General features: G+C 48.2%; 3 protein-coding genes, 1 long non-coding RNA gene and 2 other non-coding genes across 11 annotated transcripts; 3 read left to right on the top strand and 3 right to left on the bottom strand.

The window, feature by feature from the left end:
* The first annotated feature begins 1,420 nt into the window (after positions 1–1,420).
* Positions 1,421–6,851, top strand: surf1 (surfeit 1). Of its 2 annotated transcripts, none has more exon segments than NM_001292361.1 (9): positions 1,421–1,535; positions 2,335–2,404; positions 3,320–3,447; positions 3,845–3,927; positions 4,308–4,499; positions 5,195–5,267; positions 5,730–5,892; positions 6,473–6,554; positions 6,641–6,847. In NM_001292361.1, coding segments are annotated over 9 exon segments (900 nt in total). In that variant the 5' UTR covers positions 1,421–1,493; the 3' UTR covers positions 6,708–6,847.
* On the bottom strand, positions 6,174–9,800 carry LOC103184709. Of its 2 annotated transcripts, XR_006085251.1 has the most exons (4): positions 9,681–9,800; positions 9,227–9,338; positions 8,192–8,260; positions 6,174–6,326 (listed from the first exon to the last, which is right to left on the bottom strand). It is a non-coding gene; the product is annotated as an uncharacterized LOC103184709 (long non-coding RNA). The 2 variants fall into 2 exon arrangements; XR_488551.2 differs by lacking the exon at positions 6,174–6,326 and having other exon boundaries at positions 7,919–8,260; positions 9,681–9,799.
* LOC121849614 lies at positions 7,781–7,858 on the bottom strand. Its single transcript, XR_006085286.1, has one exon. It is a non-coding gene; the product is annotated as a small nucleolar RNA SNORD36 (small nucleolar RNA).
* LOC121849606 lies at positions 8,972–9,044 on the bottom strand. The gene has a single exon (XR_006085280.1). It is a non-coding gene; the product is annotated as a small nucleolar RNA SNORD24 (small nucleolar RNA).
* A 424-nt stretch (positions 9,801–10,224) lies between the features above and the next one.
* Positions 10,225–12,805, top strand: dnlz (DNL-type zinc finger). 2 transcript variants are annotated; one of them, XM_042337620.1, is made up of 4 exons: positions 10,225–10,534; positions 11,534–11,673; positions 11,925–12,039; positions 12,560–12,624. In XM_042337620.1, the coding sequence occupies exons 1-4, from the start codon at positions 10,319–10,321 to the stop codon at positions 12,566–12,568; spliced, it is 480 nt and encodes a 159-aa protein (XP_042193554.1). In that variant the 5' UTR covers positions 10,225–10,318; the 3' UTR covers positions 12,569–12,624. The 2 variants fall into 2 exon arrangements, with proteins under 2 accessions (XP_042193554.1, XP_042193553.1); XM_042337619.1 differs by lacking the exon at positions 11,925–12,039 and having other exon boundaries at positions 10,245–10,534; positions 12,560–12,805.
* Positions 12,806–13,159: 354 nt separating this feature from the next.
* med22 (mediator complex subunit 22) lies at positions 13,160–20,699 on the top strand. Of its 3 annotated transcripts, none has more exons than XM_007902874.2 (5): positions 13,160–13,183; positions 14,138–14,274; positions 14,545–14,625; positions 15,027–15,235; positions 19,151–20,699. In XM_007902874.2, the coding sequence occupies exons 2-5, from the start codon at positions 14,152–14,154 to the stop codon at positions 19,350–19,352; spliced, it is 615 nt and encodes a 204-aa protein (XP_007901065.1). In that variant the 5' UTR covers positions 13,160–13,183; positions 14,138–14,151; the 3' UTR covers positions 19,353–20,699. The 3 variants fall into 3 exon arrangements, with proteins under 3 accessions (XP_007901065.1, XP_007901064.1, XP_007901067.1); XM_007902873.2 differs by having other exon boundaries at positions 13,168–13,225; XM_007902876.2 differs by lacking the exon at positions 19,151–20,699 and having other exon boundaries at positions 13,168–13,225; positions 15,027–16,812.
* Positions 20,700–21,847: the final 1,148 nt, after the last annotated feature.

Raw genomic sequence — 21,847 nt, forward strand, 5'->3', positions numbered from 1 at the left:
ACAATTTTCTGTAATTCAATGTTTTCTGTTATGGTAAAAGTGTAATGTACTATTTGGTACAACAGTCATAATACGTGAACGCATGAACTTACAAACTTACTTACAAATATGTTCACACATACATAAGCTCACACTATCATTCAAAGTTAAGCCACTGACACACTGAACCACAGAGTTCTCAAAATATCCCCAACCATCAGGACATGGCCACGTCTCACTCCAGAATATATTGTTGATTTTAAACTCTGCTCACTCCCATATCTAAACACCAACATGCTTGTGCAACGTACACCTGCCTACACATGTATCTCTAACATTCTGTATGTTCCTGCATTTGTGTCGCAGGTTGTGTATTGAGTTTCAATTACCGATCCAGGGTTGACCATTTGAACCGTACATCACCTGAAAAGTTGCTTTGCAAACCCCATGGTGTGTTTTGAGACAATTTGAGGCACTATATCAAATGTAAGGTTAGTTAATAAAAAAAATTGGTCAGCCAATTTAACACATGCAGAAACCCATCGCCATGCTTAAAAGTATCCAAAAGAGTTCCAGATGTGTATGTCACCTACACGTGGAAATTCTCCTGTAATAAAACATGCACTTTTCCTGAAGGGGCTCACCCTGTTTACCAATTTCTGGGGAAGTTGGTGAAAGCCAAAGCTTGAGGGCCCCAGAGGGTATGTTGGAGTAACTGCTGGCATTTAAGCAACTAAAAACACATTGCAAACATTGTACTGTTATTCGTACTCCCAGTTACTGGTCTCCCCCTTGCCTTTGTACAGACCCGCCTGGCTCAAGAGAAACAAGACGGCCACAGAGGGTTGATTGGATTCCAAAATTCTGTTGTGAAACACTTCACCTTGGAGCCAGCTCAGCTGCAAGGAGGCCCCGCTTACCTATGCCCAAAGGAGGATTATTGATACCATCAGAACAAAATGGTTTGGAAACAAAAAATGAAGTTGCTGGGAACACTCAGCAGGTCAAGCAGCATAGCATCTATGGCGATAGGAAAGTGAGTCAACGTTTTGGGTCCACGACCCTTCGTCAGAATTTCGGATTGGAAGATCAGCGTTGTGATTTTCGATAATGGCTCAGGCCCCTTCGTTTACGGAGATGTGGAGAAAGCTAACTACTCAAAATCACAGAGAAAATGAATGTGTCATACAGCAGCTGGGGGTTGAGCACTAGTGTATGGCTCTGGGCACAGGCACCTTTACAAAGATGGCCGCCGTGGTTCAGTGTAAAGTTTCACTGCCCCACCCCTCCGGCTCTGGGCACAGGCACCTTTACAAAGATGGCCGCCGTGGTTCAGTGTAGTTTCACTGCCCCCCCCCCCAGCTCTGGGCAATAGGCACCTTTACAAAGATGGCCGCCGCGCTACGGGTCCGGATGTTGCTGGAGCACCGGAAGGTGTTGCCTTGTTTCCTGTCCGCCGGGAGGAGAGGGGCACCGACGTAAATAAGAGGCCTCAAAAAAAGTGTTGCTCGGAAATGTTAAGCGCTTCGAGCTTAAAGCTGCTCACCGGAGCCCGAGTGAGTAACAGCCGAGTAAAGCGACGGGGCTTCAATAAAGGAAAGAAAAGGGGGTTAAAGTTTAATTAGTCATTAAATCCACCATCCCATCGGGTCAGGCCCTCCCCCCCCACCACCACACTGAAAAGAGGAGGCAGTTTCTCTCTCCAGTGGGGGCTGACAATCCTCCGAATAAAATTGGTCAATCGCTTCGTAGCTGTTTGTCAGACATTGCTGTGCGCTCGCGGGCCGCCGGGTTCAACCACGGAACGCACAGTCACTACACTTCACAGTAAATCCCGTGACACGCTTTTGAGACGTCTTCCTGACCCGAAAGGCAGGGATTGTTATTACAATTACAATAAACCGACGGAGCAGAGCAGGCTGTGTGTTGTTTGGTGGGGGGATCAGCGGGGCTGTCCGACACGCGCGGAAACCCATCACCGTGCTTAAGAGTCTCCAAATCAAGGTGAAAATTCCACGTTATCCCACGTGGGACTGGAAATGCGCACTCTCTCCTTGGAGGGACAGATTCGGCTCAGCTAATTGCGGAAACTATTAGGTCCAGGTTGGCAAGAGCCAATGTTTGGAGATCCCAGAGTGTGCGTTGGGGTAACTGCTGGAGTCTAACCAGCTAAAACAGCATAGCGTGCCATTGATATAGCTGTCTCGCATGCTTTCCCGCTGCTTGTTCAGCTAAGACTACCATACCCATTAGGGCATTGGCTTGCAGGGTTAGCAGGAGCCGAGTGAGCCAACAGTCAGGGCATTATCCATCCTAACTGACCTTCATCTCCTCTTTCCTGTTTCTTTCTTCCAGAGACTGTGTCTTTGTCACCGCATCGTCATTGGACGGCAGCTTAACGTCTTTCTCCCAAAGAAGTGTAACGGTGAGAAATTAGAAATGTTCTGCACAAGAGGGTGGATAACAGACAACACGACTGTCTGTTTTATCTAAATCGTCCTTTGGTTTTACTAATCCCACTTTCCATCTCTCCACCTATATGCTTGATTTTATTGCTCAGGTTTATCTAGTTCCCTTTTGAACAAATCTATTTGATGTTGCAGCCTCTGTAACCACGAGTGCCAATGAATAAAAGTGTCGCTGTTTGCAGCAATAGCCTGCACCACAGAGAGAAGTGTAACTGGGAGATTTAGCAGAAGCTCCTTACACAAATCAAATATGTACACAGTCCCAAGTCATTATTTTTCCATTTAAATTCAAGATTGTTTCCTTTATTCACATCCTTCATTAGAGTACCAATAATGTTATTAGTTTTATTAATATTGCAATGAAATACTATTAAATTAATAAGATGTTGATTAATCATATGTATATCTTTTATGTACAATTTATGCAAAGCACAGCAATAACCAATAGGTGATTGATCAGTTATTGGAGGATTGTTGATCAGGACAGGAGGAGAAACTCCCATCTCTTTTCCAATAAGATATTAATATCAACCTGAACAGAAAGAGAGGACCTTGATTTAAAGTCTCTTGAGGGTCTGTCTGGACTGTGATCTGCAGCTTTCTGACCCCTGGAATTCAAGCGCATAGAGATGCTGCCCCGCGTGTAGGGTGCTATATAAATAAGTTGTTGAGCCAACTGACACCATCAGTGTATATGTGTCCTGATCTTCAGGACACCTTTCAGACACAAGCCCATGGGGTTCGTGATGATTGTGGCTCACATAGGGAGACTTATCAGTTGAACAGTCTGAACAGCTCTGAACTCCATGTTACAGGAGACCCCTATGTATTTACGAGATCCTAAAATGGTGCCGACATGTGCTGTTCCCTAGGGCTCTTGGGGAAAGTACAGCAGACACGTGGCTCTGCGGCGGTGGCTGCAGAGGGCAGCGAAGACTCTCTCCTGAAGTGGCTACTGTTATTCATCCCAGTCTCTGCATTTGGCCTCGGAACTTGGCAGGTATGTTTACAAGGTCTCATGACAGGATCGGATTAAGAAGGCCCTTCAGCCACTTGATCTCAGCCTCCAGAACCCCGCTTAACTGCGTCTAGGCTGTAGCAGGAGGTTGGGCCTTTTGGGGGAGGAGAGGGAATTAATGCTGTACGGGAGACTGGCTGGGGATGATTGAGGTTGTATAGGTGGTGCCTGGGAACGGAAGCTGTTTGGAGTTGGAATTGATGCTGTATAGTTGGGGGTGGGGGGAAGAGATTGATGCAGCATTGGGGCTGAAGCTGGTTTTCGGGGCAGGGAGTCGATGCTGTATTGGGGCTGTGTGGCAGTGGGGATGGGAGAGGTTGATGCTTTATAAGCAGTGCTGGACAGGGGTATCTGATGCTCCTTATGTGTTTTGTTTTAGGTGCAACGGAGGAAATGGAAACTGCAGCTTATCGCAGAGCTGCAAGAGAGGTGCAACACTGAGCCCCTGCCGCTGCCCCTGGAGTAGGTTGTGCTGAGCGCAGAGCTGCCACATTTACTCAGAAGCTAGTTTAAAAGATGTGTGTGGGTGTTAAGGACAGGGAGACAGTAACATGCAGTCCCACTGAGAGCGAGGGGCAGTCAGATCACAGATCCAAGAGGAAACAAGAACATCCTGCAGCCATCTTGTGGCCGGTTGTCGGACAGGAACGATACAGCCTGGGAGCCGAGTGACTTGGTGCAGGTCCCGAGTGACAGGTTACAGAGCCTGGGAGCCGAGTACACCTCCTGCTCTTTAGCCAGAGTTTGCTGTTAAACTTGAAGACCATTTGAGACTCTTTCATTTTAATCTTGAACCTCAGTTCTGGGAGCTATTTGACATGTCCATTTCCATGGTAACGCAGGCAAGCGGAGCTGAAGGAGCTGGAGTACCGGCGGGTCACAGTGCGGGGAACCTTCGATCATTCCAAGGAGCTGTACATCCTGCCCCGGTCACGCGTCGATCCAGAGAAAGAGGCCAGAGAAGCGGGGAGGCTGACCTCCAGCGGGGGGAGCGGGGCCAATGTTGTGACCCCTTTCCACTGCACAGATCTGGGGTAAGTGGGAAACCAGCCGGACCCCACCTAAACCCCCCCCCCCCCCACCCCCACCAGCAGCCAGGCCCTGCCCACCCCACTGGCTGTGATGGATGCTCTCAGCCTCTATTCCTGTCCCAACATACACACTGAATCCAGAATCGAGTTTGCATGGCCTAGTTCCACTCCCTTCACCAACTGAATGAATGTACTTTTGTGGTTAGCCTTTAATCCTCTCCCATATACGTTGGCCGCAAAATGTTTTGTTTTGCTCAACTGGGTGCCTGACACATGCGGGAACTCATCACCATGCCCAAAAATATCCTAACCAGACAAATTTCAACATATGAAATGCCACTGACAATAAAAATGTTCCTGTGTCTAGAAAGGAACATGCAATCTCCCCAAGGGACGTAGCCTGCTTATCTAATTCCGGAGATTATTATTTGGTCATTTGACATCCAACAAGTGCAGGTTGAAGTCTTACTTGGTGGATGGCTGGTAACAGAAATTCCCTCCAAGCATTCTGGATGGTGAGCATCTCAGCCCAGCGTGAAATGTGTGAGCATTGCCACTATCTTCCTGCCCACATCTTGGGTATATTTACTGTATTTAAGAGAAATTTGAGTGACATTGTGATTAAAGTTGAAACATCAAGCTCCTTTTTTCACCACCTTGGTTTTGCCTCTAAAATGCTTTTTTTTTTCTGGGTTTAGGGTACGAATTCTCGTGAACCGTGGCTTTGTACCAAAGAGAAAGATGCACCCTGAAACCCGATTGCAGGGACAGGTGAGCGGAAGTGAGACTGGGTTTGAACCCCAAGCCTTTAAAGGGCTTTTCTTTGCTAAGAGCGATTCCTGGCAGTGTGGGGCTGGACAAGTAATGCAAAGTATGTTTGTGTTTTGAGCCATTTTAAAGGGATGGCAAGCAGATTTTATAAATTATAACTAGATGTATAGAATAAATCTTTCTGCTCTGTCCTCTCAATTAAACATCCAGTGCAGTGTTGCTCTGTATTTATCCTGTGCTGTTGATGACGGATGGACGGTGTCGAGGTAGCCTTACTCACTATATAACCTATACTGTGGTCAAGCTGCGTTGATAGGACAGTGTAGAGGGAGTGAAAAGCACATTCCCAGTGTTATTTGACTGACATAGTGAGGCGAAAGGCAGTTTCTGTATTGATTGCACAGTACATGCTCTGGTGGGCTGCCCCTCTGAAGACAGACTCTTCTCTATCTCTCTCCTCAGATCACTGAGGAGGTGGAACTGGTTGGCGTGGTGCGTCTGTCTGAGACACGCAAACCTTTTGTTCCCCAGAACAACCCTGAGAATAACCATTGGCATTACCGGGATCTGGAGGCCATGGCCCGGGTAGCAGGGACTGAACCAATCCTGATCGATGCAGACGCCAGTAAGTGACTCCCTCACATGACAAACAGCACCATTGCTACGATTTTATGGAACACTTATTGCAGTCCCTGCAATGTTTCAGCACAGGAGGTCTCAATCAGAACAAACCTGCACATGGCAGCTCAGACCCATTTGCATTCTACAGGGTGTTCACAAAGTCCTGTTACCAACCCCCCACATGTTTTTCTACAGTGCGCTGATCAACAACTGAAACATGTGGAAGAATGATAATTGTATTTAGAAGTATTTAATTGTATTCAGTAAAAGAGTTTCACTATTTAGACATCCAGAGGATCAGTGTGTGTGAGTGTGAGCGCCGTCATTTTCATGGAAGATAATGATCCATCACCATGTTCGGTGCCACATCTTCCGTAACACGGATGGAGTGAGTGACGAGGAAGTTACTGGTATCAGACATTGTTACACTCGACTCATCTGCAGCAGAAAATAAAAATTGTCAGAAGGGGGAGTAACAGGAACGTGTGGACACCCTGTACATGGTAAACATGTTCAAACTCATCTTTGTTCTTGAGCAAATTCTAGTATTCCCTTTGAACCAGCTCTTGTGCTCTTTCTCGCAGGCAGTACAGTCCCTGGAGGCCCGATTGGCGGCCAGACTCGAGTGACGTTAAGAAATGAACACATGCAGTATGTCATAACCTGGTGAGTTCATTACACTGGCTGTTGCCACTCATCAGCTGCTAGAATTGAACTCGATGTGATTCTTCCATTAATTTATCATTTCCCAGGTACGGGCTTTGTGCAACCACCTCCTACCTGTGGTTCCGAAAGTTTATACAGAGAATACCTGTCTAGAGCTGCACTCAGTGATTGCATCGCCAGATTCACAGAGCAGAGGTGACCTTGCATCAGTGGAGAGAATTTCTCAAGATTCAAGAACCATGTTATACCAGTGTGATTGATAGCTGCAATTATTGAAATAAACCCATTCCTGCTAGACTTGTATTGGTACACTGTGGGGAATTCAGCCGTTGTGAAGCTGCTCTGTTTAAACAGAGCCAGAGGGGTTTAGGTTAAGCTTATCAATGGTGGTTGCAACGCAGGCCAAGTTTATTCAATTTAAATGTTGACAATATAAACCCAATCCACGCAGCAGCTCCCAGGGCAGTTGCCATCCATCAATACTGCAGTGAGCTGCTTGGATACCTCCTGATCCTAATCGGAGCAGGTCAGTCTGAGGCAATATTGTTATGAGCTGCAAAGCGGTGCCAATGACAGCTCTGTTCACTCAACAACACAACACTCAGTCTCACACCAGGTGAAGAATAAGTTGTCATTTTAATGTAGAATTTTATTTATAACAGCAGGGAAAGCAGAGCAGTGATTTATGGTTAGGCCTTTATGTTTCAGTTGGTAATTAAACACGGTGGCCTGGCTTTCAGCCTCTCTGCCCCCACACTCTGGAACTCTATCCCACAGTCCCTTCGCCTCACTTCCTCCCTTGCCTCCTTCAAGGCCGATCTCAAGACCCTTCTCTTCAACTGTGCCTTTGGTCTCCCTCCCACCTCTCTGCCTTCCCTCACCCCTACACCACCCCTCCCCCATGCTCGGGCCCCGACACCTAACTGTTCAGCGCTTTAGGACATCCTCCCAATGTGAAGGGCGCTCCATAAATGTAATTTTGTTGTTGTTGTTGTCTTGAGTTACTGGTACCCCCCGATGGCGCAGGTGTATATAATTGACCTCAGGCTATTGAATGTAGTCTTGAAATATTATTTTTAAAAATGTATTTTAAATGTTATCACAGTTAATGTGGCTTTTATTAATTTAGTCTTTAATTTCAACCTGAAGGGGTTTGAACTGAGGACTGCGGGGTGGGGGGTTCCACATGTCAGATATCCAGCTGACCAGTCAGCCCAGGCTGCTGTGTGGCTTCCGAGTGTTACTCGGATTGTTTGTTCCACACTTTAAGCTTCAGTTGAAGAAATTCAACATCATCATTGCAACACGGTCACTCACTCCATGGTTGTTTGGGGGATTATACTATGTGCAAAATAGCTGCCGCTTTCATCCAGAGCACACACAGCCACATCACTTCACAGTATATCCTATGAAGACATTGATCATGTTATAAAGTGCCATATCAGGGATGATTGTGAAAGGAACTCACAGCAATGCAGTTAAACCCTGGCTTGGATAAGTATTTACCAACCTCAGTCACTCACAAGACACTTCCTATTTACCTCCCCACAATATACTGGCTCCCAGAACTGCTAAGCAGCCCTTCACTTTACCCCACTGTGTAGGGGCCACAGGTTCACACAACTGCAGTTCTGTACCTCAACATGGGTGTGTTGAACCACAGCTGGCTTGTCTTGCTCTTCATCAAGGACTAACCATGTTCACACCTATGGACAAGTGAAAATGAGACTTTAGCACAGCGACAGAACAGACCATCAGCAGCTTGAGACACCTGAACCAAACACAGTTACCGAGTGCAACACGTATTCAACTCGATAGTTAGGGTCAGAGAGCTGACGAGGACTACAGTGAGGTGCAGTGCTGAGGTTTTTTTGGATCAGTTACTTAGTTAATGGCAGTTTTTGTGCTTAGGAGTAAGAACAATTGACATGCACTTCATCAAAACGCCAGCCTTGACTGGCAAAATCTCCAGGGAACTATAGATTTGTTTTTAAACTTCTGCGTGGGCGGCATTGGGAGTGATTTCCATTGAGATGAGGTGCTGGTGATGGCAGCGATCAGGGGTTAGGGACAGGAAAAAGCAGCAAGGGCTCCAGCTCCCACATGTGGCCATCAGCTGAGGACAGACTGGGCTCAGATGCAACACTTTTACAAACCTGCAAAAGTTTCATTATAACCTGGAATATTGATTGCTGTGTGGAAATTGGCTGCCACATTTACCTACAAGTAGTTATTACACAACAGTAATTGCTGTGAAACACTTTTGAGACATTTTGACGCGGTAGCAACCGAAAGGATAACCACTTAAGTCTCAGATAGTGACTTGTGGACTGGTTTCTGGGCAGCTAAAAAAGACACAAAGGGCGTCACTGAACGGCAAACACAGAGCGCGGGGTGGGAGGAAGTGCGGGGAGAGCTGCATCAGCGATCTTGGTGGTTTGTCATCTGTTTCAGGATCAGACAGCAAATATTGGTTTCACATCATCTGCAGCGTGTGCACGCTCCTCGCTTCATCTGGGTTGGGGGGAGCGGCTGAGGGAGGAACGCTGGTCGGGGGGGCAGGCTGGATGCCACGAGCAGCGCGAGATGGGTGACGCGGGACAGGCTCAGTGCCCCGAGCTGTAACCGCCGCCGCCTGGACTCGCCGGGCCGCGCTCTGCACGCGAACTGACCTCGCGCTCGTCAAGAGGGCTGAGGTCTCTTCTCCCAAAGAAGAGGTTCACAAAACTCTCGAACCTCCTGCTGTTTTATAGCCGCATTTGCTCGTCCCTTCTGGCCGTTCACCTGAAGACAAGAAAAAAAAATTTTTTTGGGGGGGGAATTGTTACTCGTATTACTCAATAACGACTTCCCCCATATCCCCTCATTGAGACCCCCAAACCTTTCTGCCTTAGCCCCTAAATCTAACCCTCAGGTCATCTTGATATCCCCCCCCCCACCCACCCCGGTTGACCTCTCCTAAACCGAATGCCTTCCCCTTAGGGAACGCGGGTCGTCCCCGAAGACGAGCCCCTAATTTCTCCTCCTCCCCCCACCCCGACCCCTCGCTTTTCGGCCACGAGTTGTCTCAGCGACCCCACCCCCCCCCACCCCCTCTTATGAGGGTAATGGGGAGCCACATTTTACCCGGGAATCAGCAGCTTCGGGGCCGCTTCCCTCATCGCCGAGGTCCCTGCGGGGAGTTTCGGCCTCCACGCGTGAGTGCGGCGAGTCCCCGGGGGGGAGGATGGAGGCGGATCGTCGGCGGCCATCGGCGGCACCTTCTTTCCTCCTCCTCCTCCTCGCGCCGGGGATCTAACCGCCAACGGACAGGGCGCGGGGCATGCTGGGTACTGAGCAGCAAGGCCCCCCGCAGCTGCCCGGGGATTTGCCAGAGATTCAAATCCGTTTGTAGCCCAAAAGTAGCCCCGATACGATAGGGAGTGGGCGATTTAGTTCTTTGTGCTTCGTGAAACAGTGCAAGAAAAGGGTTTTCAAAGCGAAGGGGAAAGGGAGTGTGGGGGTGAGGGGGGGGTTGCGGGTTTAAATTGACAATTAAGCACCCGCCCAAAGACGGTTTTTTCACACGCAAACCCGCACCATTGGGCGTGAAACCGCCCACTCTGCGGCATCGGCAGAAACTCTCGCAAGACTACGACACCCGTTGCGGCGACGCAGACTGTTGGGCTACTTTTGGGCTAGTGTTGGGCTGACTTTGGGCTACAAACGTATTATAATTTCTGGCCACCTCGTGGTTTCCATAGGAACCAGGCCGAGGCCCCGCCATGAGCCTGAGCCGCGGTCTCCGCCGCCTTGTCAGCCTCCGGCCTGCCTTGGGGCTCGGCGGCGGCGGCTTCAGGAGGCAGGGGCCCGGGCTCCTCTCCGCCTCCTGCTGCTCATGCCCCGCGGTTCGAGGCTTCACTCCCGGCCGGACCCTGCGGGCCGCGGCGCCGCTGGCAGAGACGCCCCCAACCCACTACCAGCTGTCCTACACCTGCAAGGTGGGGAGGTCTGTCTGTCTGCCCCCCCCCCCCCCCCCCCCCGAGGGTGGGGAGAGGGGGTCTGTCGTCTGTCTGTCTGTCTGCCCCCCCCCCCCCCCCGAGGGTGGGGAGAGGGGGTCTGTGTGTCTGTCTGCCCCCCCCTGAGGGTGGGGAGAGGGGGTCTGTCTGTCTGTCTGCCCCCCCCCCCCCCCCCCCCGAGGGTGGGGAGAGGGGGTCTGTGTGTCCCCCTGGGGGTGAGGAAGGGGGTCTGTGTGTCTGTCTGCCGCCCCCCCCCCTGAGGGTGGGGGAGAGGGTCTGTCTATCTGCCCCCAGGGGGTGGGGGAGAGGACCTGTCTGTCCACAGCCCAGAGGGTGGGGAGGAGGGGCGGGGAGAGCGCCTGTGCCCATAGAAGCAGAAATGGATCCCTGTCACCAAAGTGGTTGAGGTTGAGACCAACCCTATTGCTTGGAAACTCCAATATTCCCTCAATAGGTTCTTGCGCTTAATCGGGAAACAACGGGCGAGAACTTTCTGGGTTGAGACCCTGAATCCAGCTCTAGTCTGTCCTCCTCGGCGGTTCCCACTGACGGTTAACAACAACCAAATGACATTTGTATAGCGCCGAAGATCTTAGTACTGTAGATGGTACTATTAAAAGGGAGGACGATTTGAAAAGGGAAGGGAGTTGCTGGTCAAAAAAAACAGATGAATTTGGGATTCCGCGCAGTGTGTGGGACATCAATATCATAGATTAGTACCATGTTTTGCCATATTGACTGTCCCCAAAGTACAGTATAATAATAATAATCCTTGCATTTGATAGAACGCGGTATCACGTCATCAAGCTGTCTCAAAGCGCTTTACAGGGTTTTATTATAAAAGGTGGTAGTTATGTATTCAAAGTCCCATTGTGGACCATTACCTTCTGATTCTGATTTCCATAAAAGGAAAAGCTTGGAAAACAGGGCACACTGTTCATTTGGAGATTACTGAACATACAAGTATTTTATTTGTTTCAGGTTTGCAATACAAGATCTACAAAAAACATCTCAAAATTGGCTTATCACAACGGAGTAGTTATTGTAAAATGTCCAGGATGTGACAATCACCACATCATAGCAGATAATTTACGATGGTTTGCAGACCTTGAGGGGAAAAAGTAAGTTCTTTTCTTTTGTATAATGGGGTACATTTCAAGGAGGGATTGGGGGTGGGGGGGTAAGTGTATGTCTGCCGTCCAAGATCTCAACCAAAGAACCATTCTTTATATTTGAGCCCAGAAACAGGGTACTGGTGGGATATTTGACCGTGAGATGGTGTTCTAGTTACAACTACAGTGTCATACATAGCACAGCCGAAATCCTTATTTGTCACCTCCCATCTCGATTATTTCAATGTCTTTCTCAACAGTTTTCTCGGCTCCAATATTCATAAAAATCCAATTAATTCAAAACTCCTTCGCCTGTTTCCTCGGACAACACCTCCAATAATTCAGCACAGCCACAGCAGCATCAGCCAAGATAATGTGAGTTACAAATCCCTACGTGGGGCTTGACCATAACCTTGTGACTCCGAGGTGAGAGCATTATCAACTGACATAATGATAGCTGGGTTTCAGTTTGCATAGTTGATGGGACACTTGCTGCTGAGTCAGAGGTGATGGGTTCTTAGCCACATGTCAGGAGTTTGAACTCAACCAAATGTGAAAGGCGCTATACTAAATACAATTATTATTGTAATCAGAGTACCACCAGACATCCTGCTGTAAACCCCACACTCACCAGGCTTCAACAATTCCCCATTTCCCATCGGAGGATTCTTGTGCTGCATTTCAAATCACTTCGCACTCTTGCCTCGCTCCGTCTCTTGAATCACCTCCAGGTCCAGTCATGCCCACTCCTTTTGTTCCATAAACTCATGCCAACTCAACTCCGAGCCTCCATTGGTAGCTGGGCTCTCAGCCACTATGCCGCCGCTTTTCGAACTCACTCCCTCTTTCGGATCGGATAACGCATTTATTGTGTTTTGTGATTCTATATCTTCAGGAACATTGAAGAAATATTGGCAGCAAAAGGCGAGCTGGTTAGACGAGTTAACCGGGTGGTCGGGGAAAATTCCTTAGAAATTATTGGTGAAGAAATTGTGGGCAGCCAACCCACAGATTTACCCGAGGATAAACCCAAACAACTCACAGACTCAGAGGAGCAAGTAAAAAGCTAGCACTGCTGTACCGTGGAATCTTCCGACAAACGTATTATTCATTTGTACCGAATAAACGATTTAAGGGATGAGTAAGTGTTTGGGATGCTTTGGAATTTCCTCCTGATGTGAAAGGTGCGATGCCAAATGCAAGGTTTAAAGCGTTACAGCGCCTTGGGACGTCCTCCCGACGTGAAAGGCGCTCTATAAGTGGAATCTTGTTGTTGTTGTTGTTGTTACATTTCATTGAAAAAATTAGGGTAATTTTTTTTAAAAAATAGGTTAAGGCGACACCCGCCCACAGCGCCACAAAAACCCGCCCAATTGGGCGGGAAGCCGCCCAATCTGCCCGCCTGGCAGCGCACCCAAACTTGATGCCGTGATTGACGTGGGTTTCAGCCAATCGCGGCGCAGCGTGCTGCGAGGCGGAGCCCTGCCACGCCAATCAGAGCGGAGGAGCGGCGGAGCAGGTTTGGTTGTGGCGGCGGGAGCGAGCGCTGGCGCCCCCCGAGGTAAGGGATGGGCTCCGGCGGCCTCGGGCTGCGGGGGAGGCCGGGGCTCGGCTCGGCCCGGCCCGGGAGGCCCCAACTGGATCATTCACATCCAGGGGTTATTTTACAATGGGCACAGTCCACCGGCACTGCCCCTTCCCCTCGCGCAGAGCGGGCACTGATCCCCTAACTTCCTGCTGAGCCCCACACCCCCTGCCCGGAGCGGCCACTGACCCCCACAGAGCGGCCACTGACCCCCACAGAGCGGCCACTGACCCCCACAGAGCGGCCACTGACCCCCACCCCCACAGAGCGGCCTCTGACCCCCACCCCCACAGAGTGGGCACTGACCCCCACCCCCACAGAGCAGGTGCTGACCCCCACCCCCACAGAGCGGGCGCTGAACCCCTCCCCCACAGAGCGGGTGCTGACCCCCACCCCACAGGGCGGGTGCTGACCCCCACCCCCACGGAGCGGGTGCTGACCCCCACCCCCACGGAGCGGGTGCTGACCCCCACCCCCACAGGGCGGGTGCTGACCCCCACCCCCACAGGGCGGGTGCTGACCCCCACCCCCACAGGGCGGGTGCTGACCCCCACCCCCACAGGGCGGGTGCTGACCCCCACCCCCATCACGTATCCTCAATACTGAAAAGCACTTCACAGAATTGACTAAAGTGAATTGACTATATTTTGTGGGCAAAATATACATTCCTCCCCCGTCTGGGAAAATAGGCACTCTCCCCCAAAGAGTGGACGGACACTGACACGCGCACAGAGAGGCTACTGCCCCTACTCACCCCCACCCCCCCCACCACCACCACCGCACAGAGAGGGCAAAGTTAATTTGTGGGATGCCGAGAGAGGGTAGAAAATTGGGAATGAGCAAAATACAAGCATTATTTTCTTCATTTTGTGGCTTCTCTCAATTCAGGAAAGCTGTGGAGAATGGCACAACCGCGAGTGCTGCCCCAGAGCAAAGAAACACTGCTGCAGTCATACAACAAGAGGCTGAAGGATGACATCAAATCTATTCTGGATAACTTCATGGAGATCATAAAAACAGCTCGGGTATGTTTTCACCAAACTCCCACAAGCAGCAGTGAGCTAAATGACCAATTAATGTGTATGACTGTTGGCCAAGACACAGGGAGAAACTCCCTTCTCTTATTGAACAGATAGGATTTTTAATATCCATCACGGCCGATTTGCAGGACCTAGGTTTGACGTCTCATCCAAAGGGCAATGCAGGGCTCCCCACCCCATATATTGGCAGGGAGTGGGGGGGGTGAAAGCGTTAATTTAAGAAATGAACTCTGATCAGAAGTCTCTGTTTTGCAGATTGAAGATGAAACTCAGGTTTCCCGGGCAACTCAGTGTGAACAGGATCATTACGAGATGCACGTGAGGGCAGCAAACATTGTGAGTATGGAGGACAGTATTCCATTTAACTTTGGGTACCTCATCACAGTAAAACTAGAATAGCATTGGAGAGAGTGCATCTTACTCCACTCCTTTGCTCGCCTCTTAGATTGACTAACACAGGCTGGTTGTATGTCCTCCGCCCTACCCAAGCTATTGGTGGCCGAGCTTTTCCAATTCTCTTCCCCCCCCACCTCTCCCCTCTGGAAATCCATCCCTCGAACCCCTTGCCTTATCCCTCACTATCTGTCAATGTAAAGTATTCTGTGAAGCGCTTTGAGACATCTCAAAGATGTGATAAGGCGCTCTTATCAAATGCGAGGATTACTGCATTGCAAACTTGGTGGAGCAAACAGGCTGTTTGATGCTGTAACACTCCATAAATGTCCTTGCTCTGGCAGGTCCGCGCTGGGGAGTCTCTCATGAAGCTTGTGTCAGATCTAAAGCAATTCCTGATCCTGAACGACTTCCCGTCGGTGAATGAAGCCATAAACCAGCGGAACCAGCAACTGCGGAGCCTGCAAGAAGAGTGCGACCGGAAGCTGATCACACTGCGAGACGAGATCGCTGTCGATCTGTATGAACTGGAAGAAGAATATTACTCCTCCAGGTACAAATAGAACAGGCTTTGGGGTCTGGCACCGGGTTTAGCGATGTGCTGTCTGCCCCGACAGCCTGATCACAGCACTCTGCTAACCTCACGTGCCATACCCCATGCTGCCATGTACCGTTCTCAGATGCACCTCGCGGTATAATACTTTGCTATACTACGCACTATTGTAATGCATTCAAAACTTTTCCATTAATGATAATGCTTGCATTTAGGAACAGGCACTTTCTGCACAGGAGGAGTCCATTCGGCCATGAAGCCTAAACCACTGCTTGCTGTATTTCTAAATCATCTTTCCAGATCTCTTTCCCCATGTCCTGCCTTGTTTTAAATCCTCAAGTGCTTATCCATTTCCATTTTCAACAATTATTAACCCACTTTTTCCAGCTATTGATAGCTTCTATCATATCAAAACGTCTCAAAGCCCCTTGCAGCTTATCACCGCCAAGTACAGTGACTACATTTCTAGGCACATTTGTAAACTATAGGCTCTGACATGCTTCTTGGTTCCTCTCTGTGTCTAATGGAGAGTTTGTGTAATGGGTGCCTGGTACACATTTTTCTCTTGATATCTTTAATAAGGCCCCAGGCTCCTGTGGCCTCTCTTAAGGATCTTCCTGTTGAATGACTGTCTCGGTCATCATCCCCTAATAAACCAGCTTTTCTTATGATACGTTTGATACACAGGGTAATAAAGGGAACTTTGGCCACTTCAAAGCTTTTTACAAAATAATTTGCAATACCTAATAACTCTTGTGTGTATTTGCACTGTTATTGGATGCATCAGTCTGGCCATTTGAAGATGATAAAAGTGCAAAGGTCTCGTCAGCCAGACCTGTGCAAGTGATGGATTATAAGATGCCTTTGATCCGGAGATAGAGAGATCCTCACTCGGCTATCTATGCATTGAGATGTGGCCTTTAAATAAACTCCCCCAAGTGTCCTTACAAATCTCTTTGTGCACCAGTGGATGTCTGGAACAGCATTTTCTGTGTCACCTCAAGGACATTGAACCTGAATCCATCCTCTTCTCTATGGTTCAGTCTCCTGAGGGTGATTTTCACTTCACTTTGTATCGTTTTGTACTCGCTGTCTCACCATTTATTAATTATTGTGAGTGTGAGAGGAGAGCGCGAGCGAGGTTGAGAGGAGCGAGTGAATGAGTGAGGTGATTGTCTGGCAATTGTCAGGTTACAAGAGAGAGAGTATGTTTTTTTCACCGAATCACAGAAATTAGTTTTTCCAGAATGTAATTCCAACAGTTATAAAATCATTTCTCCATTTTACAAAATTTATATTTTGTAAATCTCCAAAGCCTAAAATGTGAAGCGCTGAGCGTTTTGAATAACAGCATTTCCCCCATTTCCCACCCACTTTGGGCTTCCCCCATTTTCCCCCACCCAATTTCTTTCCATCTTGAAAGATCAAATATTGTCATACTAAGTCTCTCTATCCCCTGGAACACTAACTCAATTATGAAATAAGATTCATATTCCATGGTATACGAATCCCATAATTTACCAATGGTGCCTTTCCCAGGTGGGGCGAAACCGTAGGCAAGTTTCCTTACTCCACACGCCTCTGTTTACCTAACAGTAAGTAGGAACCTGGTTGTTAGTTGATTGGCGGATCGCTTTTCCGGGGGTAATTACCCCTTCACAAAAATATACATTTTTTAAAATAATAATTTGGTCCCTCAATCCATGACTGTTTGTGGGACACTGCTGTGCGCAACTAGCTGCCACGTTTCGCCCACAAAATATACCGTCAATTCACTTTACTCTATATTCTGAAGTGTTTTGAGACGTCTCAATCACACGATAAAGCGCTATATCAAATGCAAGGAATATTATTATAATATCAACACCGTAAACTGCGAATTGGGAATATGTGTTTTTAAACTGTAAAATTTAGTGTCCAATTATTTTCTAATATTCTCCTCAATGGCGAATAGTTTCTGCTCCCTAGCTTCCCCCTCCTGACTCTTCAGCCTCCTCTCACTGGGCTGGTTGCGGTCTTGTTGGCTCTACCCAAATAGTCATCGTTCATACGTGAATTTTGGCAAAGAGTGTCACAGCTGAGCTGACCTCTCCTCACCCAGCAATCACACACGATCCTGACACCAGGGGGCTTTATTGGGGGATGTCAGGCTCTTGTGTGATAGCTGGCCAAGTGTGACAGAGACAAAGACTAGTAATGGGGATTAACCTAATCATGAACGTCCAGGGCCAATTTAGCCTCAGTGCACAGCCTGCCTGAGACCAGCAAACTCGGTGCAGATTAGGATTCGAACCAGCGAGCTGCTGTTCTGAGATCTGCTACTCTGTCCACTGCACTATCAGTGCCGCCTTTCTCAATCACGTCCTCAAGCAGCCAGGCTGCTTCACTATTCAACAAAATAATTTTTCTAAAGTCTATGCATAACCAGGGATGATATTGTTATCATGTCTGTTACCAGAACTATAAATAATTCTTGAGTAAAGCTCCGGTTCAAGATATAAACACGTTTCTCAGTGGTTTTAAGTGCCTTAAAAATGCCGCGTACGCTTGGTCAGTGAAGCTCGCACTTTGATTTTCAAGCGCCTAAACTGTGCTGCACTTTACTGCGGGCACAGCCTGACTCCAGCCTTAGCACTGACTGAGGACAGACAGGCTGCAATCAGCTTTAGCTAATATAATCTCTGAGTAGAATTGTCGAAGTGAATGTCTCTGTTCCAAACAGAAATGCTTTTTTAAACTGTATTTGTTCTACCGTGTGACCACTTTAAACCCTGTTCAATGTATGTGCTGCGGTTTCATTTTGTTCCAATGCAATCGTTTAAAATTTACCCGTCGTCCTTTTATTCCTCGTTCTAATGCCCCGTTTTAAAGCTTAAATATTTTTAAACGCATTTAAATAAAGTAATCGTTTCACTATTTGTCTGTGTTGCTGTTTAGCTCCTTTTAAATGACGAGATTGTGTCCTCTCAAACTCCACCAACCTTCAGTTATTTCTCTAACTCCGTGCCACTGGAGCAAATAAACATTCAGCACAGAAGTAGGCCATTCTGCCCATTAGTTTAACATGCCATTATCCTATCCAATGAAGCTATCAATCCCTCTGTGGGTTTCTCTATGAATTAACCAGAACCGTGTTCTCAGATGCGGGAAACCGTTATCTTGTTAATGTTTTCCCTCCTTTTCTGTCACCATTTGGTTCTTACCAGGATCCTGTACGTGTGCTGGATCTGTTTGCCGTAAGCAATGATCTCTGCTGGCTCAGTGGTGAAATACACCTTGTGGTCCTTGGTCTGTGTTGAGGCACTCTATTCCTCTCCCCACTCTTCTCTCTATCTTTAAAATCCCACCTCCTCGCGTACGGTCGCCTCCCCCTCCTCTCTTGCTCGGCGTCGATGACTCCATGGCTGTGACGCTCTCCGCCGTGAAGGGCACTACTGTATATAAATGCTAGTTGTTGTCACTGATCTCAGCTGAGGGACAGTAATTGGCCTCAGCATCCCTTAATCAGCCAGGTTCCCACTCTCAATCACGATCCAGTTGTCCTGCCACGAGCTCCGTGTGTGTGTGTGGCTGACCAGTGAGGATAGGACTAGGGCTGTGATGTCCCTGCGGTCAAATCCCTACAGTCAAATTCCCCCCCCCCCCCCCACGACCCCCCCCAGACACATACACATGCTCAGGCTCTCACAGAAAGTACAGCCACTTAGGGCGAGGGAGTGGAGAGCTCCCACGGGACTGTCCCTCAGCGCAGTTCACTGTCTTCGGGAACAGAGGGAGAGGATAAGGTAAATGGAATGTCGGACTGTTGACGTGTGCGGCGACACGGCCCCTGGTCTGTGTATCTCGCTGTGTACTGCGCCGAGTGACCGTTTGAGAAGCTTTCTCTCTTTTGGCATTTTCTTTTGTTCCAAAAAGCTACAGTTTGTGGGACGGCAGTGACCTGCCACTGTACGAGGCTTACTGCAGGCGGGAGGACGAAGCAGAGACGCCCGAAGACACGCTGACCGAATCCACGCCCACGGCGCCAATGGAGACGAATGGGGCTGTCCCTCCGAGCAGCGCCCAGCAACACCCCCAGGTGAACGGGCACGGGCCCAGAGCGCCCGAGCCTGTGTGAGCGTCACCTGGCTGTGCCGAGAGGTCTCCAGGTGGGTGACAGGCATGTCTGGGTCTGAGTGCCAATCTGTAACTGACAAGTGCGGCTTCAGCCTGATATCACCACCAGTCTCTTCCAAAGACTTCTCAAGTTATAGTTTGCTGACAGCTGTCAATCCGATGTGAATGACTGGAGAAATGAGGGCCTGACTCAGTCTGTTAGGTAGTTAGCAGTTTGTTCTGTTTAATTTAAGTGTCAATCAGTATTTCTGACTTATTCTAGTCAACCAGAGTTAAGCTTTACTGTCCTGTTTGTACTGTCTGTATGGAATGCTAGTTATTGTCTGTCTTCCCCACCTCCACACATTAAGTAAGCTTGTAGTTTTGAAGGTGCTGAATTCCTTGAGTTTAAGAAAGTAAGGTATCTCGTAAGAGAGGAGATGTGGGGGGAGAGTGATAGCAGGAGAAGCCGGAAGATGACTTCTCCTGAGGACCACATTTTTGCAGTGACAAACCCTGAGACCATTCGGGGACCTGAAGTGGATTGGAAGCTGAGTTTGGCTTTTCATCACTAAACAGCTAACCTGATCCTGGCACGTTTGGTGTCACACAATGCTGCACAGTATATCTCAGTACTGCACAGTATATGACAGTGTCATAATATACTCCAACCACAATGACCAAGAAACTGCAGGTCTCCTGAATTACCTTTTAATTGCTGCTAGACATCCCTAGAGCACAGTTAGTGCAGCAAAATTTAATTAATTAGTAGCTTCTCTGGCTCAGATCATACCTTGACTGCTAATGGCAGCAAATGACAGATGGCACAGAGTAATTCAGTTGGTACAAGTTTAAAATGCTTAAATCTCTAAGATCAAATTGTAGCCAACCTCTGCTTCCGTATTCTTCCCCTCTTTCCCCGAAATTGAGCACTGAGCCAGTTCAGTTCTTGTGAACTGAAATTTAAGCCTTTTTAAGCCTTCCACTGACGTCTCTTATCTATGTATGCTAACTGCATCCGCGTGAATCTCAGTTTACAGCAGGAGAGGGGTGTGGGGGTTGGGGGAGTGGCGGGTGCCCCTTAGGTGGATAATTTAAGAGGATGTCGGTACAGCTCTGGGAAAAGTGCACTGTAATAATTCAGGTTCTGTGTGTGATGCTGACTGATCGAGAGGGGGCTGGAAGCATCTCAGGTCCGTTTGTTGTCGACTTGCTGCTCCATTGTGAATCCCATATTCTCAACTCCCGAAAAATGAGGAATCTCGAGCCAGTTCACAAGACAAAACCCTTCCAGAACTTTGTTACTGTATTTTTTTTTAGAACACTATTTGTATTTTCCACAATAAAAACGAACCTTGTGTTTTGCTTTCATGGTCTCTCGGTTCTTGTTCCTCCAACAAATGGCATTTATTCAACACCTTTCACATAAAGGAACACTCTGGGGAGACTCTTAAAAATGGTGAAGGGTTTCCACACGTGCCAGACACCCGGCTGACTAAACAAAAGGAACCATCACAAAGTGCTCAATGGAGACAGTGATGGACAGCATCTTCCAGTCTCACATCTCACTCTCGTTCTGTAGCCTGACCCAACCCTCAAGCATCCTGTAAAATTAATATTCCAGCTGACTTCTCAAATAGAATCGTACACAGACTAAGGCTATTTGTCTCATCTGCATATTACTCCTTATTACAGATCTATAGTAATGTCCCGATAACTCGTCACTCCTGAGGGAAAAGGGCAGTGTCAAAGTACCTGAAATGGTGAGTTATTCATACACATCAATATGTACATAACTTAATAGCATGATGATTTAAGTGGTGGTCACAAGTTGGCCAGGGTTGAGTTATCAGGAGTTTACTGTATTTAGTTGCCTTTGAAAGCTAATATGGATCCTGACTCAACCATCACTCCAGGCAAGGTATTCGCAGCCTAACGACTCTGTGTGTAAAAAAAATCCCCTAATCTCATCCTTTAATTTTGGTTACTATTCCTAAACTGATGGCCTCCAGTCACTGACTCACCAACCAGCTGGAATAATTTATCCGCATCAGGCGTTATTCTCCCAGTAAAGCAGAATTTCCTTCAGCATCGAGAATGCCTCGGTCACATCATCTGGACGTCTCGTTTCTAATGGGAATCATTCCGGATAATCTTACTATCTGTTGTCTAGCTCTGTCACGTGCTCCAGTCCCAACGCCTGTGAGTACCAGTATTTGGTCACAATCAATACCATTCTCTTAACCTCCTCCTTCATTAACTAGTATAATGGTGCTCATAAAAATGATCAAAATTTTCTATTATTTCAGGCGCTCAGTGTCATCATCCAGCACTCTCAGGTCAGCGACAGCACAATATAGACACAGAGTAAAGCTCCCTCTACACTGTCCGTCCACACTCCCAGGTCACAGACAGCATGAGGCAGGTCAGCTCCCTTTGAAACATCCTAAAAATTTGCCTCAAGAGTCATAAAACCACAGTACTCTCGTCTCCAGTTTCCGCACCTGCCTCAGCATG

This window comes from Callorhinchus milii, unplaced genomic scaffold (assembly GCF_018977255.1).
Source record: "Callorhinchus milii isolate IMCB2004 unplaced genomic scaffold, IMCB_Cmil_1.0 Scaffold8, whole genome shotgun sequence".
Lineage (NCBI taxonomy): Eukaryota > Metazoa > Chordata > Chondrichthyes > Chimaeriformes > Callorhinchidae > Callorhinchus > Callorhinchus milii.